The sequence below is a fragment of the Microcaecilia unicolor genome, chromosome 7 (genome assembly GCF_901765095.1).
Source record: "Microcaecilia unicolor chromosome 7, aMicUni1.1, whole genome shotgun sequence".
NCBI lineage: Eukaryota > Metazoa > Chordata > Amphibia > Gymnophiona > Siphonopidae > Microcaecilia > Microcaecilia unicolor.
Window position 1 is genome coordinate 12,102,091 of NC_044037.1, and position 19,721 is coordinate 12,121,811.

The 19,721-nt window shown below is 44.2% G+C and overlaps 1 protein-coding gene across 1 annotated transcript in view; it reads left to right on the forward strand.

The window, feature by feature from the left end:
• The window catches only part of ARHGEF9 (Cdc42 guanine nucleotide exchange factor 9), a 429,305-nt gene that overhangs the window by 64,926 nt on the left and 344,658 nt on the right, over positions 1-19,721 (forward strand). The window contains exon 2 of the mRNA XM_030210261.1: positions 17,788-19,371. Within this exon, the coding sequence (XP_030066121.1) occupies positions 18,895-19,371 (477 nt within the window). The 5' untranslated portion in view covers positions 17,788-18,894. The remainder of the gene's footprint in view (positions 1-17,787; positions 19,372-19,721) is intronic.

The window sequence follows — 19,721 nt, forward strand, 5'->3', positions numbered from 1 at the left end:
ACCAAGGGAATCCTGCTCAGAAGGAATTGGATCCTAAGGAGCTTAGACGAGATTGGGTGGCAAAGCCAGTGGTGGGAGATGGTGCTGGGCAGACTTATACGGTCTGTGCCAGAACCGGTGGTGGGAGGCGGGGCTGGTGGTTGGGAGGCAGGGATATTGCTGGGCAGACTTATACGGTCTGTGCCCGGAAAAGGACAGGTACAAATCAAGGTAAGGTATACACAAAAAGTAGCACATGTGAGTTTATCTTGTTGGGCAGACTGGATGGACCACGCAGGTCTTTTTCTGCTGTCATCTACTATGTTACTATGTTACTATGAATTCACTTAGATCTGCTTGTTCATACTTAAATCTCCATTACCCTGTGTGTTCTGGACTCAAGTATAAAACCACATACGCTTCCACCTTTTCCTATATCAGCACTCATTTGTGGAATGCGTTGCCTAAATCTGTAAAAATGGTTCAAGATCATCTGACTTTCAGGAAGTCTCTCTAGACCTACTTATTTGGGCACGCTTACCCTAAAGATCCCGTCCTGCCTCCGTGATTCCTGGACTCCAACTCCTCTAAAGACCTTGTGAACTTAACTATTTTCTCGTAACCCTGTACCTTTACGCCACCCATATCACTTTCAATGTATTGTACTTTACTAAATGTTGTAAGCCACATTGAGCCTGCCAGCGGTGGGAAACTGTGGGGTATAAAGGATATAAATAAATAAAGAAAGAAAGAAAGAAGATGGACCATTGGAATTCCATAAAGTATAATGTTATATTTAGCAAAGCAAGAGAAATGAAATAGTAAGAAGCTGGTATATATCAGCAGTTGCTGAGATTTCCTAACACTAAAACGAATATATTTTCAAGTCCCTTGGCCACGTTGATTCAATCGTTTCACCATTAAGTTTTATTTTTAGGCATATGATATTCTTTTGGTTTCCGTACAGGACTCCCTTTGCCCCGACTTCTCTACCCTTCAACCTACACTGGATGCAGTTGACGCTTGGATTTTTCAGCTACTTAACCCTGCTAAATCAGCTGCTCTGCGGATCACAGGTCAAGCCTCTGTGCCAACTGTTGTTCCTTGTCTTCGGTCTTCTCCCATAACTCAGGTTTAATTCATTAATTTATTTATTTATTGGGATTTATTAACCGCCTTTATGAAGAGATTCACCCTAGGCAGTGTACAGTAGGTACAGTTTAACACAAAACTTACAATTTTGTTAACAGCATAGCAATAGTAAAATAACCGAGAATAAACATAATTGCAATAAATGAGGTCAACTCGAAAACAGTAAATTGAAGCCTAATAATAGAACTACCATGAAACAGTATCAAAAATGTACACATTTAACAGTACTGAAATTCAAATACCAGAGATATAATACAATGTTAACATAATACTAATGATACACCTAATAAGCATACATTCGAACATTCAACCAACATAGATATGATGCTAATGATTTTCTACAATACGGCTTACCATATAGCTGAATGACCAAGAGCAGATATATGATGGGAACAAGGTTTATACCTTGGGATTATTTTGGACTATCGACTTTCCTACATCCTCACATTTCTTCTATTCTTATTTCTTGTTTCTGCTTCACTTCATTATATCCATTCTTTGAGACATTTTCTCGATGATAAGGCCGTCAATCCTTCTACATGCTCTGGTTCTGTCTAAACTGGATTACTGTAATGTTGTCTATGTTGGCCTTCCCTTATCTGTTCGGAAGAGATTACAACTGGTTCAACCTACTGCCATTTGTCTTCTTACTCATTCGTCCCGTTATGAGCATGTTACCCCTTTTTTGGTCCAGCATCACTGGCTTCCTATCGCTCTCCGCTTGCAGTATAAAACTTTGGTTCTTACACACAGAGTTCTCCATACTAGTCTTCCTGCCTATATTTCCTCTTTGATTTCTCCCTATCGGCCTTCACACGCTCCCCGGTCTGCTTATGAAAGTCGTCTTTCTTTACCCCCTGTTCACTGCTCCTGTCTTCAATTTACCCATCACTCTGCGTTTTCCTTTACTGCTTCTTTCTTATGCAACTCTCTTCCACCCGATCTTTGCTCGGAGTGCTTGTTCCCCAAATTTAAGGCTGCATTAAAGACTTATTTATTTGTCTTAGTGTTTCCGGGCATCATTGGGCTGGGGGGACTAGTAGCCTAATCTCTGCTGATTCTTTTTTAATGTTTGTGTGTCCCTTTTTTTTCTCTTTTCCATATTTGTTCTGTTCTTCGATATACTTTAGTGTTCTTTAATATATTGGAGTTCCTTTTCTTTTTGATTTTAGACTGTACACCGCTTTGATTTGATTTGAAAAGGCAGTTTAGGATGCTGGGCTTGATGGACCTTCGGTCTGTCCCAATATGGCAACACTTATGTACTTGGGATTCTGAATGGAATCTTGCTACGTTTTGGGGTTCTACATGGAATGTTGTTACACTTTGAAATTCTGCATGGAATCTTGTTATTCTTTAGAATTCTAGAATCTTGCTATTCTTTGGGGTTCCACAAGGAATGTTGCTACTATTTGAGTTTCTGCCAGGTATTTGTGACCTGAATTGGCCACTGCTGGAAAAAGGATGCTGGGCTTGATGGACCTTCAGTCTGTCCCAGTATGGCAACACTTATGTACTTGGGATTCTGAATGGAATCTTGCTACTCTTTGGGGTTCTACATGGAATGTTGTTACACTTTGAAATTCTGCATGGAATCTTGTTATTCTTTAGAATTCTAGAATCTTGCTATTCTTTGGGGTTCTACATGGAATGTTGCTACTATTTGAGTTTCTGACAGGTACTTGTGACCTGAATTGACCACTGTTGGAAACAGGATGCTGGGCTTGATGGCTCTTTGGTCTTTCCCAGTATGGCAATACTGTACTTATGTATTTCTAAGCCATTTTCGTTAAAGGACAATGACTGCAAATAGCCACTGTGTGTCACTGTTGCTCCACATAAATACAGTTGTGTTTATGGCTTATGTGCTGCCTCCCCAGCTCTGTAAAAGCTGTTGAAAGCGGGGTTTAATATAAAATAAAAATGGCACCAAGCAAACGGCATATAATAAAACAGTAAGGTACATAAAGATGCAGCAGAAGAAATGAATCCTCCCAAATGATCCAAACCCACTACCATGTCCATCCAGAAGAAGTCTCTTGAGGTCCAGTCTTCGCTTACCACCTCCTATTTCTACAGTGTCGGGGGAATCACCTCTGGGATCCAGGGATTATCAGGAAGTTTTGCCTGGACACAGGGTTAAGGGCGATGGCAACACTGTCGATATTGGTGGAGCTCGATACCAAAAACCATAAGAAGCATCACAAATCTCCTCCAATTCGGAAAAGAAATGAAAATCTACCTCTTAAAAAAAATTCTATCAGAAAGATATCATAGTATCATAGTAGATGACAGCAGAAAAAGACCTGCATGGTCCATCCAGTCTGTCCAACAAGATAAACTCATATGTGCTACTTTTTGTGTATACTTGACCTTGATTTGCATCTGCCATTGTCAGGGCACAGACCGTATAAGTCTGCCCAGCACTATCCCTGCCTCCCAACCACCAGCCCCGCCTCCCACCACCGGCTCTGCCACCTAATCTCAGCTAAGCTTCTGAGGATCCATTCCCTCAGAACAGGATTCCTTTATGTTTATCCCATGCATGTTTGAATTTCGTTACCGTTTTCCTCTCCACCACCTCCCACGGGAGAGCATTCCAAGCATCCACCACTCTCTCCGTGAAAAAATACTTCCTGACATTTTTCTTGAGTCTGCCCCCCTTCAATCTCGTATCGTGCCCTCTAGTTCTACCGCCTTCCCATCTACGGAAAAGGTTCGTTTGCAGATTAACACCTTTCAGATATTTGAACGTCTGTATCATATCACCCCTGTTTCTCCTTTCCTCCAGGGTATACATGTTCAGGTCAGCAAGTCTCTCCTCATACGTCTTGTAATGCAAATCCCGTACCATTCTTGTAGCTTTTCTTTGCACCGCTTCCATTTTTTTTACATCCTTAGCAAGGTACGGCCTCCAGAACTGAACACAATACTCCAGGTGGGACCTCACCAACGACTTATACAGGGGCATTAAAACCTCTTTATCTTTATCGTCACCTTCCTTTCAAAAACTATATGAATAAATATCACCAGAACTCTACAACTGAACACAAAATCTACCACTACCTTTTCCTCTTCAAATCCATCTCTTCAAAAACTCAATGAATAACCAACTGTAGATGCCTTCTCCACATTACACAACACTATTGTAATACATATTTGGGACATTTCTGTGCCGTCCAACAATGGGCAGATTGTGCCTTGCAACTCTGAGTTAGAAGAGGGTACGTCAGCTGTTCCTAGTACTGATGATCCACCTGAAGTATCTCTAGTGATTGGGGCTATTAAACCTGTTATTTTTTTTGGTGGGGGGGGGGGGGAGGCCCTCATTCTTGGGAGCTACATCCACAGACTCCTCTCAGGAAGATTCTAAATGTGCAGATTTGGTGCATGTAGTCCAGGATGGAAGCCATTTTGACTAATTGTTCATCCCAATTTCACTCTCTCTCTGAGGAGTCAGTAGCTAGGTTCAAAAATGCAGACAGTGAATTATAATCTTTGACAAGGTTAAGTCCCAGGACCAGTTCTTGGAATCTGGCCATTCAGTTAATGGAGCTAGTGTACCACCTGGAAACATGGCGGATTATATGGAAATTTTCTTAATTTTCTGTGTTGTAGACTAGGGGTTCTCAATCCAGTCATCAAGACACATCCAGCTAGTTAGGGTTTCAGGATGCCAGCAATGAATATGCATGAGATAAATTTGCATACACTGTATAAATCTATCTCATGCATAGTCATTGTGGGCATCCTGAAACCTGATTGGCTGGGTGTGTCTTGAGGACAGGGTTGAGCATCCCTGTTGTAGACTAATCATCCCCCAGGAAATGTTGTTGCAGTCTTTTCATGTGGTTTTCGATTTGAAGGCCTCATCCCTCTCCTCTATTTCAAGGGCCTATTTTGTGATAGGATTCCTGAAGACACTGGGTGAAATTGGGGAATCTCTGGATTTAACTACGCGTCCTGGAAGAGACAACCAATAAGTTATGGCCTTGTTTGTGACTGCCTCTGACAGAATCCTGAGACCTCTTTTCTCTGTTAGGTTATCGTTTTGTGTCCGGGTCATAGGGTGTGGATTGCATGTTTTTCCAGATAGGTCTGATTCAGAAAAGGCTTTCTTCAGCTTTGCTCTAGAAATTGGGGTCTGGGGAATATCTTATTGAAATTTCCTGGGAAATGTTTTATTAAATTTTAGGGGTGAGATTGCCTTTTGGAGTGGAGGAGTGGCCTAGTGGTTAGTGCAGCAGATCTTGATCCTGGGGAACTGGGTTCAATTCCCACTGCAGCAAGTCACTTAACCCTCCATTGCCCCAGGTACAAATAAGTACCTGTATAAACCACTTTGAATGTAGTTGCAAAAACTACCAAAAGGCAGTATATCGAGTGGAGGAGTGGCCTAGTGGTTAGGGTGGTGGACTTTGGTCTGGGGAACTGAGGAACTGAGTTCGATTCCCACTTCAGGCACAGGCAGCTCCTTGTGACTCTGGGCAAGTCACTTAACCTTAACCCTCCATTGCCCCATGTAAGCCGCATTGAGCCTGCCATGAGTGGGAAAGCGCAGGGTACAAATGTAACAAAAATAAAATAGATACTATTGGAGATTCTACATGGAATCTTGCTACTATTGGAGATTCTACATGGAATGTTGCTACATGGAATGTGCAGGATGTCAGACTCACAGAAGCAGAAGCCTGGGCGGCCACATTGGTGATCTGCAAGGGCCGACTTCTACATGGAATGTTGCTAGTGGAATAGCAACATTCCATGTAGAATCTCAAATAGTAGCAACAGTGGAGGAGTGGCCTAGTGGTTAGGGTGGTGGACTTTGGTCCTGAGGAACTGAGTTCGATTCCCACTTCAGGCATAGGCAGCTCCTTGTGACTCTGGGCAAGTCACTTAACCCTCCATTGCCCCATGTAAGCCGCATTGAGCCTGCCATGAGTGGGAAAGCGCAGGGTACAAATGTAACAAAAATAAAATAGATACTATTGGAGATTCTACATGGAATGTTGCTACTATTGGAAATTCTACATGGAATGTTGCTAATTTTGGAGATTCTGTTGCTACTATTGGAGATTCTACATGGAATGTTGCTATTCCACTAGCAACATTCCATGTAGAAGGCTGCGCAGGCTTCTGTTTCTGTGAGTCTGACGTCCTGCACGTACGTGCAGGACGTCAGACTCACAGAAGCAGAAGCCTGCGCGGCCACATTGGTGATCTGCAAGGGCCGACTTCTACATGGAATGTTGCTAGTGGAATAGCAACATTCCATGTAGAATCTCCAATATCCAATAGTAGCAACAGTGGAGGAGTGGCCTAGTGGTTGGGGTGGTGGACTTTGGTCCTGGGGAACTGAGGAACTGAGTTTGATTCCCACTTCAGGCACAGGCAGCTCCTTGTGACTCTGGGCAAGTCACTTAACCCTCCATTGCCCCATGTACGCCGCATTGAGCCTGCCATGAGTGGGAAAGCGCAGGGTACAAATGTAACAACAACAAAAAGAAGTCTCATCCCCTTTACTAGAGTTGAGCAGGACCATGAGAGGGCCGGTGGTGAGGGAGCAGCAGAGCTGCATTGTTGAAATTAAAAGAAGTACTTTTTCAACCTGAATCTGCATGTGTTATGCTTTCATTTTTATTTCTTCATTAATGTGGAATCTCCCTCCATATTTCGTCTACTTTGACTGTTTACAGTGTCTTTTATTTAGTGGGTGAATGCTTTCCTTTTTTTGTTTCCGCTGTAGGTCATTTATCATATGGTTATATAAGTTGTTGGTTTTGCCTATCTTCCTTTTCACGGTTCTTTTATTTGTGAAAAGCTTTCGATAAATTGCAAATTAAAAGAAAAAAAATTGGCCGTGATTTGAACACTGAGCCACAGGGTACTTCCACTGCCTTTCATGACCTCGTCTCTAAGACACGCCCCCTGAGCAGACACCCAGCCCACAATCAGTGCACGGTAATCAGAAACGCTATGGACCCGATATTCAAAATGATTTAAATGGGCAGAGCAGACTCCTGCCTGGTTATATTGCACTGAGTGGCTCAGGAGGGGAACTTAGCTGAGCAGTGCCACCCAGTTTCCTCTCTGAGCACCATGGCACTGTCTGGGAAGTGCCAAGGCAGTCTGGGCAAGGAGTCTGGGCAGAACCGGAAGCTATGTGAGTACTAATGACATTCGGTTCCAGTGTAGAGAGTTGCGTGGGGACAGAAATCTAACCCGTCCCCGCTGGAATCTTACCCATCCATACAAGAATTTAATAGTACCTAAAAAAAAGCCGCAGCACTGCAGGCAAGGAAGGAACTGAAATTGGAACTTGGAACCCTCTGGTGCGCACATGGAAGACTTGTCTCTGATTCACTGGCACTATGTACTGAGAGGTTGCCACATGTACACATCAGTAGATCAGGTGACCTCTGATGCTCGTGCCTATGTCAAAGCTGAGGCCTGGGCATCAGCCCGGGAGCAGAGAGGATTAATGGAAGACTTTCCACATCTGCGTTGTTAAAAGCGAGGAGGAGGAGGAGGTGGCACTCAAAGAACTTGGTACTTGGTAGGTGAGAGGCTGGTGCAGGTGCAGCTTACACTTCCACGGGAACCCTGCAGGGCTCTATTCCAGTGCATGCATAGCTAATGGGCAAGTGGGACCACTTAAATAGCAGCCTTGTCTTTCTATGGTTTGCTCTGTGGATTTGGCTCCGAACACCAGCCCTACCCCATACTTCCAGGTACCACCGTTAAACTGGATATGGCCTGGCACTGAATATCCAGGGGTAAATGAGTCAGCAGAAGTCATCAAATATTATATAACCTAAGCCACCTTTTGTACTTGCCTTTTCCCCTCACTTGTTCCTATGATTTGTAAACTGCTTAGATATTTTGTTGTGATTGATGGTATATCAAATAAACATGTCTATAAGGGGATGGGACTTGATATACCCACCTTTCTGTGGTTTTTGCAACTACATTCAAAGTGGTTTACATAGGATATACAGGTACTTATTTGTACCTAGGGCAAGGGAGGGTTAAGTGACTTGGCCCAGAGTCACAAGGAGCTGCAGTGGGAATTAAACCCAGTTCCCCAGGATCAAAGTCCACTGCACTAACCACTAGGCTACTCCTCCACTAGCAACATTCCATATAGGATCTCAAATAATAGCAACATTCCATGTAGAATCTCAATAGTAGCAACATTCCATGTAGAATCTCAGATAGGGAAAGGGAACTGGGACTTGATATACCACCTTTCTGTGGGTTATTTTATTTTAAAATTTTTGCAACTACATTCATAGTATATATAGGTACTTATTTGTACCGGGGGCAATGGAGGGTTAAGTGACTTGGCCCAGAGTCACAAGGAGCTGCAGTGGGAATTAAACCCAGTTCCCCAGGATCAAAGTCTGCTGCACTAACCACTAGGCTACTCCTCCACTAGCAACATTCCATGTAGAATCTTCAAATAGTAGCAACATTCCATGTAAAATCTTCAAATAGGGAAAGGGAACTGGGACTTGATATACCACCTTTCTGTGGGTTATTTTATTTTAAAATTTTTGCAACTACATTCATAGTATATATAGGTACTTATTTGTACCGGGGGCAATGGAGGGTTAAGTGACTTGCCCAGAGTCCCAAGGAGCTGCAGTGGGAATTGAACCCAGTTCCCCTGGTACTCAGGCTGCTGTACTAACCTTAGACACTCACCCCACCAGCTGACTACAATCCTTATCTATAAAACCACATCCCATTCCCAGTATTCTCTTTCTTAAAGGAATATTAAATAGAATCATCTTTTAGAACGTGCAGGGCTTGTACCTTACTTCGAAATACCAAGAAAACATTCTTTTGGTTATTGCCAACATGTTTGAAAGTGTAGCAGTGGCAATGGAAAATGTTCCCATTCTACGCGGTGCTTCCTTCATTCTTGTATCCTGGCTGGGTCTTGTCTGAGCCCTCTTCCAGGTCCATACCCGCTGATCATATCCCGTAAATGTCAACATGTGAAAACTGAGGACTCATTAATCAGGTAATGAGACATGGGCTCAGAAACAGATAGGTATCTAGAGGCATTGTATTGTACACACTGGAAATCAAGCCCTGTTAGCATTCGTTGGGGGGGGGGGGGGGGGCTGACCATTTTTCAGTTCTTTTTTTTTAAACATGCATTGGTTTAAATGACATGGAAGATAGAAAAAAAAACATGACAATCTCTCTGTTCCTTGTGGCTCAGAGGAAAGGCTGTCGAGCTGTAAAATTAATCAACGCTTGGGGGGACTCTTGTGTCTGTTCTCAGAGGAAAAGCTGATGCGGGCTGGAAGGGGAAACCTGGATTACTGGCTAATTGTCCATAATTGTATAGGGATCTGTCATTACTCACTGCTGACAGTTGCCCACCTACACAAGAGCCATTCCCATGGCACAGTGGCCCGTTCTTTCCACCGAGCTTAGAATTCAGCTCTGATTTGGCTTGCACACCAGGGACCTCTCCAGAATCGAACAGCATGAGTTATGTAGCCAACCAAGCCTAGAACGACTATCCTCTGAGGCACAGAGGCTGATTTGTTGCATTCTGCAATATGAGTAATGGTTAATCATATTTTATTTATTTGTTGCATTTGTATCCCACATTTTCCCACCAATTTGCAGGCTCAATGTGGTTTACATTATGCCGTGATGGTGATCGCCATTTCCGGGTAGAGAGTACAGGTGGTATTACATTAAAGCAAAAGAATAGTGCAATAAAATAGAAAGAGGTATTGCATTGACATTACTTAATGAGTTATAAAATAAATTAAATAATCTGAATTACATAGTAACATAGTAACATAGTAGATGACGGCAGAAAAAGACCTGCACGGTCCATCTAGTCTGCCCACGATAAACTCATATGTGTATTCCTTACCTTGATTTGTACCTGTCTTTTTCAGGGCACAGACCGTATAAGTCTGCCCAGCAGTATTTCCCGCCTCCCAACCACCAGTCCCGCCTCCCATCACCAGCTCTGGCACAGACCGTATAAGTCTGCCCTCCCCTATCCTAGCCTCCCAACCACCAACCCTTCTTCCCCCCACCTGCTCCGCCACCCAATTTTAGCTAAGGTTCTGAGGATCCATTCCTTTCTGCACAGGATTCCTTTATGCATTAGAGAGTTCATTTCCGGCATGAGCGATACAGTTCGTTCCAGCATGAAAGCTAAAGTGGTAGTGTGAATTGTGTTGCTTTATGAGTGGTATCGGAGGTTAGATCTGGTGCTGAGAGTTCATTTTCATCTAGTTCTGGGGCAACTAATTATATTTATTTAGGATTGGTCGTTGTGGTATGCCTTCTTGAATAGTTTGGTTTTCAGTAGTGTTCGGAAGATTTAGGCCGTGAATTGATTTTATGGCCTGGTAGCTGCCAGTATATGTAAAGAGAGTCCTGATCCCAGTAATAGCTGTAGAGTATAATCCTATCTCTTCAAGGGTGATGGATATACATGGAGCTCTGACTGAAGTGATGACTCCTCTTTGGACAATGGATACACCTGGAGCTTCAGCGACAGTAATACACATAGAGATCTGGTTATACCTCTGCCTCTCCTGTTCTGTGCTCTCATATGGCTTTTCAGAAATTGTTAATGAGTTAGGGACGACAAAAGATAGTCCTCCAGTTTGATCTTTCTAGTGCTTTCGACCTGGTAGACCATGAATTATTGTTAAATATTCTCAGTACGATTGGATTAACAGATACTGTTTTATCCTGGTTTCATGGTTTTTAAATTAGATCGTACCAGGTGAAAATGAAGGGTGAACTGTCCAATAATTGGTTATCCAGTTTTGGAGTTCTGCAGGGGTCGCCCCTCTCCCTGATTTTATTTGATGTACTATTGCCGTCACTTGGCTTTCGATTGGATAAATTAGGTTTTAGATCTCTAAATATGTGGATGACCTTACCGTAATGCTTCCAGTTAGTCTTGGTTGGGTTGAGACTCAAACTCAAATCAAATGCTGTATGGATACTATTGAGACATGAACTCACAACCACAAACTTAAGTTAAATAGAGAAAAGGGTCAAGGGTACATTTATTTGATTGATCGCCCAAAGCAATGCCATCAAGGCAGTTTACAATAAATAATTACAATAGCATATTTATTTATTTATTTATTTGTTGCATTTGTATCCCACATTTTCCCACCTATTTGCAGGCTCAATGTGGCTTACAATGTTCTGTCATGGCATTCGCCATTACAGAGTACAAGATACAGTTGGTATTACATAAAGAACATGTATGACATAATAGAATTAAGCAATCAGGTATAGAAAGAAAAACATTCCGAATATCAGGTAAGTGGTGATGCGTTACAGTTCCTATTAATGATCATTGTGGTATGCCTTGTTGAAGAGAGAAGTCTTCAGTGATTTACGAAAGCTGATAAGGCCGTAAATTTTTTTCAAGTCAAGTGGCAGTGCATTCCACAGCTGCGTGCTCATGTAAGAAAAGCTGGGCACATGTGTTAATCTGTATTTTAGTCCTTTACAGCTGGGGAAGTGAAGATTTAGGAATGTGCGTGATGATCTTTTAGCGTTCCTGGGTCGCAAGTCAATAAGGTCTGACATGTAGGCCGGGGCAACTCCGTGAATGATTTTATGAACCAGCTTGCAGACCTTGAACGCAGTACATTCTTTAAGTGGAAGCCAGTGTAGCTTTTCTCTTAGGGGTTTGGCACTTTCGTATTTTGTTTTTCCCCAATATGAGTCTGGCTGCAGTGTTTTGGGCTATTTGAAGTTTCTTGATGATTTGCTCTTTACAGCCAACATAGAGTGCGTTGCAGTAGTCTAGATGACTCAGCACCATTGACTGTACCAGGTGACAAAAAAAAGAGTAAGAAAATACAATATGCAAAACAAAAGAGGTTTTTTACTAAGTCGCAGTAGCGTTTTAAACTCACGGTAGAAATCAGCTGGCAGTAAAAGTCAAGATGCCCATTATATCCCTATGGGCATCTCAGTGTTTACCGCAAGCTGTTTTCAACCGTCAGCTACAAATGCTGCCGCTTCTTAATAAAAAGTCTGCTAAATTCTTATTGGTGGCTTCTGCTAATCATCCTTGGACCAATTTATCTTTTCAACTAGATAAGGGGCCATTACTCACTGGAATCCACAGCTCGTATTCTAGGGGTCCAAATAGACAACCTCTTATCAATGGAACATCAGACAAATATCTTGGTTAAAAGAGTCTTCCTTTTAATGAAGAAATTGCATTTTATTAGGAAACTAGTAAAAGAGGTCTGTTTCCAACAGAAAGGAAACGGGCGCTAGCAAGGTTCCAGGGCCTCCTCCCTCCCTCCGTCCTCCGAGTTCCAGGCCCCCTCTCCTCCGAGTTCCATGCCCCCCTACCTGCCTCCCTCCCTCTCCTCCGAGTTCCAGGCACCCCTCCCCTTCGAGTTCCAGGACCCGCCCCTTCTCCTTCCCCTTCCCCCCTGCCCTCCCTTTTTTTTTGCACCTGGTCAGCGCTGGTGCCCAGAGTACTTAGGTCGCGCCAATAGTGTGTTTCACATTTGACAGTTGAAACGCTGCTCATAAGGTTACTGTATTCTGTGCTGTAATCGCCGTTTGTTTTGAATTTTGGCGGCTTCTGCTTCTGTGAAGAGCGGCGTGTGAGCGAGTAGCACGTTAATGTGCACGTCACCGCGACGTCAAGGGCAGCCACGCGTCCTTCACTGCTGAACTGGGAGGGGATGGAGATGGTGGTGCGAATTCTTAGCGCTCGTGCTTGAGACGCATCGCGGCTTCCCAGGCAACACGGTGACGTCACCAGAAGGCTTCAGACATTACGAACCGGGCTTCAACTTCCTGGCAGTCAGCTTCAGAACGTTGGAGGTGCAAATTATTATAGTAGATACTTTGACTTACCTAAATGTACCTTGATAGTTGAGGCACTTAGATTACCGTAATAGTGTCTACGTAGGTTGCTGAAAGTCTGTGTTTAAAAAACTTTAGATTGTTCAGAACACAAGTGTTAGACTTATTTTTTCTGCTAGAAAGTTTGATTGCATTGGCTTCTGATTGAGGCTCATGTAAAATTTAAGATCTGTATGATGGCCTTTAAAATACTTTATGGAACGCCTCCTGTATATTTAATTGCTTCCGTCTCAGTGTTACATGACAATTTGCAATATTGTCTCAGGAATCAGATGGGGTTAAATTTCCCTACTGTTAAGGGAATTAAATCTCTTAAACTCTTTATGTATCAAATGGGTTTGATCTGGAATTCCCTTCCAGAAGAAATTATGGGGGGGGGGGGGGGGGGGGGCGATATTCAGACCGCAGGAATTAGCCCGGCTAACTCCCGCCATCGGCAATGATGTCGGATACTGGGCCATTTCTGGTGACCGGCATTGAATATCTGGTTTATTTCTGGCCGGTTTGAACTTAACTGACCAAGGCGATATTCAGCACTGATTAAATTCAAACTGGCCAAAGATATTCCAAGTATTCACACGGCCACACAAGGCTGCCAAACCTGTGCTGAAAATCGGCAGATAACTGGTTGTATCATGTGATGTAACCAGTTATCCGTTAACCTACATCAGCACACAACTATGGAACACACTACCAGGGCCGCCGAGAGGGGGGGCAGGGGGGACAAAATTCCCCGGGCCCGGGCCTCTAAGGGGGGTCCGGCGCCGGGGTCAGGCCACCGGCGCTGCAGTTCCCGGTCTCAGCTGCCTGCCTCCTCGGCTCCGGGCCCCCTGCATTCAAAGCGGCAGTCACAGATCGCCTCCCTTCAGGCTTTTCCTCCCTGTGTCCCGCCCTCATGGAAACCGGAAGTTACATCAGATGAGAGCGGGACACAGGGAGGGAAGGCCAGAAGAGAGGCAATCTGCGACTGCCGCCTTGAATGCAGGGGCCCAGAGCCATGGAGGCAGGCAAGTAAGCCCGGGGACTGCAGCGGCAGGGGTGTGATGGGGGCGGCAGCGGCGGGGGGGGGGGGGGGTGAGCGGAGGCGGGACGGCCTTGCCTCGGGCCTGGCCCAGTCTCTCGGCGGCCCTGCGCACCACCAAAAGTCTTGAAAACTACGTACGACTACTTACACTTCAGAAAAACACTAAAAACTCACCTGTTTAAAAGGCATATCCTTCCGATCCAACATAAATGCCTGATCTCTGCGACACAACAACACTGAAGTTCGTAACGGTCATTAAACAACTATTCCGTTGTACGATTCCTTTATGTGGTCCTACCACATAAGCCTTATCTTACCACAACAAAACCTTGTATTTGTTTACTCCGGAGTCTGCAACAACCCTCCAGCACTATGTAAGTCACATTGAGCCTGCAAATAGGTGGGAAAATGTGGGGTACAAATGTAACAAATAATAATAACAACCGGTAATATTCAGCGAGAGACAGCCAGCTAAGTACCATTTGACCAGCCAGGTGTCATTCCTGGTCGGTTAAATGGTTTTGAATATGGGAGGGGAGGGGGGGGGGAGGTAGATGTTTCATGGATTATCTGTCATTTAGACGGGCAGTTAAAACCTCTCTATTTAGAGAATATTGGATTGATGGTTAACTATTCTGTAGACACAACATTAAATCAATTCCTTGCCAATATTATTCCATATTTTTTTGGATATCCCCAGCTTTTTTTTTTAACGTGACCCGCTTTGAGCTGTACAGGTTTCTGCGGGCTCTAGGAATTGGAAAATAAGTAAGTAAGACTGATGGATACAACCAGAGTTCCTGTCCTAAGCACTGGGGATGAAAGATACACACAGAACATGAGCCTTCCCCATGGTGACAAATGCACGTTGTGCTCCAGCTGTAGTGCTGTCTTCTCTGAGGGGGACAGACACACAGTGAACTCCTGAGGGCAACTGTCATATCGTGAGCGAGCACTGGGTGTGGAGCCTACACAGACACAGCCAACGATAGTAGAAAAGTAAAATTAAACTATTAATTTACCCAAAGAATATGTGCTGAAAAACCTGTTCACAGGTGTGGTAAATTTAATAGTGAAAATGAAGCATCTTGCAAATCAATTACAATTTTCTACCAGGTCCCACAATCACAGTGCGCACTAGTGAAATCCAGTAGTAAACAAACCCAGGTCTAGCTCCAGCTAGATCAAGACTTTCCCAGGGTTCCAAGGAAAATCTTTCCTACCTGGTCGCCGCATCTCAAGAAAGATATAGTAGAATTGGAAAAGGTGCAGCGAAGGGCGACTAAAATGATAGCGGGGATGGGACGACTTCCCTATGAAGAAAGACTAAGGAGGCTAGGGCTATTCAGCTTGGAGAAGAGACGGCTGAGGGGAGACATGATAGAGGTATATAAAATAATGAGTGGAGTGGAACAGGTGGATGTGAAGCGTCTGTTCACGCTTTCCAAAAATACTAGGACTAGGGGGCATGCGATGAAGCTACAGTGTAGTAAATTTAAAACAAATCAGAGAAAATGTTTCTTCACCCAACGTGTAATTAAACTCTGGAATTCGTTGCCGGAAAAAGTGGTGAAGGCGGTTAGCTTAGCAGAGTTTAAAAAGGGGTTGGACGGTTTCCTAAAGGACAAGTCCATAAACCGCTACTAAATGGACTTGGGAAAAATCCACAATTCTGGGAATAACATGTATAGAATATTTGTACGTTTGGGAAGCTTGCCAGGTGCCCTTGGCCTGGATTGGCCGCTGTCGGGGACAGGATGCTGGGCTCGATGGACTCTTGGTCTTTTCCCAGTATGGCATTACTTATGTACTTATGTACCTTAGCTAGTCTTCTGATACTTTACACGTGCGATGTGAAAGCATACACTACAGGACTGCGCCTCTCATCCCTGGGCCTCTCTGTCTTGTCTCTGCTCTGGGGTTTTATCTCTTCTGACTTAAGAAAACCCTCTCTGCTGAGCACTCTAGAGCTTTGTGGCCCTGTGAGGGAGTGTGCTTAAAAGGGACCGATAGTTTCCTATGTGTTCCATCATAGTGACAGATACATACAGAGCTCTGGCCATCGTGCTGCCTCCCCCTCAGAGTGACAGATACATACTGAGCTTCAGATATATTGGTGTACTTTTGAGTTTGCTTGTAGTATAGATAATGGGAGTAATTTTCAAAGTGTCTGTGGGATTCGCAGACTCACAGGTATATTATACCCACTGTGAACAGCAGATGTACTTTTACCCACAGTGGGGGAGGGAAGGCAATTTGCAAAGACCTTTTATATGGGTAAAAACCTGATTACAGGTGGAAAATGTTTTAAAAATTACCCTTCCCAAACTTGAAAGAATCAGTTCAAAGCCATATAGGAAGGCACATGAAATACCATCTTGAAAAGAAAATGGCATTAATCATAAGATGTTAAATGTACATGAAGTACATCTCTTTGAGCCTACATGTGTGTGAATTATCAGAAGGTGTCCGAAAGCCAGGTTTTTCCAGCACAGAACACGCAGTTCTGCAGAATATTGTGATGTTGGAACCTTTGGGGAATGACATTCAGCTTAAACAGATGTCTAGTTTAGATTTCACTGCTAATATCCTTACGGATGCTTCAACTGCAAATTGTACCTTACCAGAAAACAGAGTCTTATAGTGGTGAAACTTCTAGAATATCATTTTAATCAGAGCAGCAAAGGGAATACACGAGTGTGTGACATTACAGAGGAACTCGTACATTAATTTCATTCATGGATATCTATAGAGGAAACACAGACCTCACTAATCACTACATATTGATAACACTAGCCGTTGAGCCCGTAAAAACGGGCTAGTATAGGACGGGGGGGGGGGTTTGAAAGGCCCCTTCTCCTCGCCGCTGCAAGGCCCCCCCGCCACCAAGCTCGCCGCTGCCCCTCCGAGGTCACTGCTACTCCCCCCCCCAGAGTCGCCGCCACCCCTCCACCCGGGCTGGGCCCTCGCTTCGCTATTGAAACAGCGCGGGAACGCAGCACACAGCTCAGATGAGCTGCCGTCCTTCTTCTCTGCCTGTGTCCCGCCCTCTTGGGCGAGGGCGGGACACAGGCAGGGAAGGAAGGCCGACGGCAGCTGAGCTGAGCTGTGTGCTGCGTTGATGCTGTTTCTATAGCGGAGCGAGGGCCCGGGTGGAGGGTGGGTGGTGGCAGCGGCGACTCCGGGTGGGGGGAGTGGTGGCGGCGACCTTGGGGGGGAGGGAAGCGGTAGCGACGGCGGTTTCGTCCCTCCCCTTGTGCAGTAGAGACCCTCTCTGTCCCTCCCCCATCATCACATATTGACGCGGGGGCGGGACAGAGAGGGTCTTTACTGCGCATTTGCGAGTGAGTTCGGTCACTCGCCGTTTATATGTTTGATATCCATAGGATTAGGGGATATCTTCTTATGATATATGTGTATCCTTATGTTTTCTTAACATATGGGACCTTCCAATTTACTTTTATATCTTTAACTCAAGTGTGCCCTGACCTGATGAAAGGAGTGGAACTCCAGAAAGTTCGATGGCAAAGTTAGTCCAATAAAAAGGTCTCACCCATTCCCCATATTGTTGACTCCGATTTCAGTATGAACGTGAAGACATGAACATAATTGTGTTCCACTGATTGCATTTAACGTACAAGTATATTTTCTGGTTGAGTAAATCTATTTTTGTGCACAGGCTTGAGATTCTTTTTTTTTTATAATTTCTACTTTTCTCTTTTGTTTAGGTAAGGGTGATGGACATGCGATGCCGCGTGAAGCCTGAATGCAAAATATGGAAGTTGGACATGGTGTCCAACACAGTCAACCAGGATTGATTCAAAATGGAATTTTTAACAAGAATTTGAAGGCGAGCGATGAAAAAAGCAACTCCATGAAGATCTATGACATTGACAGTTGCAACCCTAGCAACATGACGATCCAGCCCGGAGTCACAGAGACATTACTTAAGCATGAGAAGAAGCCAAAAAGCAATCGGATATGGAGCTTTGTGAGCAGACGGAAGGCCAGCTCGGGCGACATCAAGAGGCCACAATCCATGATTTTGACAGGCGAGGTCATTATAAACCCAAAACCCAAATTGACTTTTATGGATAGGGTTAGGTCCTTCAAGAAGATGAAGGCATCCAACTTCTCCAGTAATTCAGTTGGGGGAAACTCAAAAAGCAAAGGCGGGAAAGCCCTCCTGGACAGCAAGGATCAGAACACACAAAGCGTTGTCCTCCAATCTGGGAAACCAGTTGCTAATCCGAGGCTGTATCGGCATTCTTTTGCAGGGTACATTGATGATTCAGACTCTTCCCTGGAAGATGTTGAACTCAACATATGTGTTGCTGAATATGATGCCAACGAAAGTTGCTGGCTCGGGGATGCTTGTGCTGGCATCAATAGTGAAACGAACAGTACTGGTACTAAAGAAATGGGAAGGAGGCAGGCCTTCAACTCAACAAATACGAAAAGTTCCACCATTGCAGAAGGGGAGATTCAAAGGAGGTGCCTAAAAAACCCGCCGGATCAAACAAAGAGGAGGAGTTCAGACGTCTGGACTTATATGAAAGGTATTTCATTGACTAGCAGAGATCAATCCAGGACGGTAGAGCAAAATACTGGCACCTATTTTCATAATGTGGAAAGTGCAACAAACAGTTCTGCCTCTTGTGACACGGGTAAAAAAGGTGAGGAGAACTTGAGCCTGGCTACGAAATCAAGCCATACCACGAAACCTAGAAACTTTGGTGGTGTTTTTAGATTCTTCAGCAATATGGCCGAGACAGCAAGAAAGTGGAAGCATTCCTCAAGGACATTTCAACAAGAAGAACAAGCATCTGGTGTAAATGCCACGGGCCAGACTCAAGAGTCTTTGGCTACCAAACATCAGAATAGCAGAATTGCTTCAGATACCTCTACATCCAGCCAGCCTCCTGATTGTGGAATCTGGGTTACTCCTAGTGCTGCAATACTTCAAGGTGAACCCAAGCAAAAAAAAAACCTCAGAGCTATTGCATAACAAATTTAGCACTAGGACAGGGCACTCCAGCTTCACAACCGCCCCTGCTGATCAGCCTGTTTCAGACACCCGAAAATCTGCTGATTCACTGTCAGTTGTTCACGGTGACCACAACACTCCATTTGTGCAAACAGCTACAGACCAGTCTTCAAAAGTGGGCAAAAGTTATATCACAGAGGTCAGTTTATTGCTTCAACTCCGTTCCCTAGCATCAGAAAACCAAGATCCATCCAAGTGCTCTGATTCATACCACGAATCACAGCTCAGCTTATCGAGCACTGCGCCATCTAGTGACGAGGACAAGGTATGGCATATCTTTAATTTCATTCCTGTAGAATTAGCTGTCACACAGACTCTCTCTCTCTCTGAGGACCTACTTTGTTTCCAGGCACTAGAAGTACTTTTTTTCCAATGTCTTTAGCGCTGCTGGCTGTACCTTTAAATTCTGTCTTGTGTACTAATACTGTTCTGATGGAAAAATGTAATGCAGTCCTTAGCTGCCAGGAAATCCTTCCATGATAAAACTCTTCTGTGCCGCTCACAATCAAAATTATTAAAATTATGCAGGTACAGCTGGGAAAATGGAGCAGCCACAGTCAGGGAAAGGCTAACATGTCTGAGGTAGCACTATGATGGATCTGTGATTAGAACTGA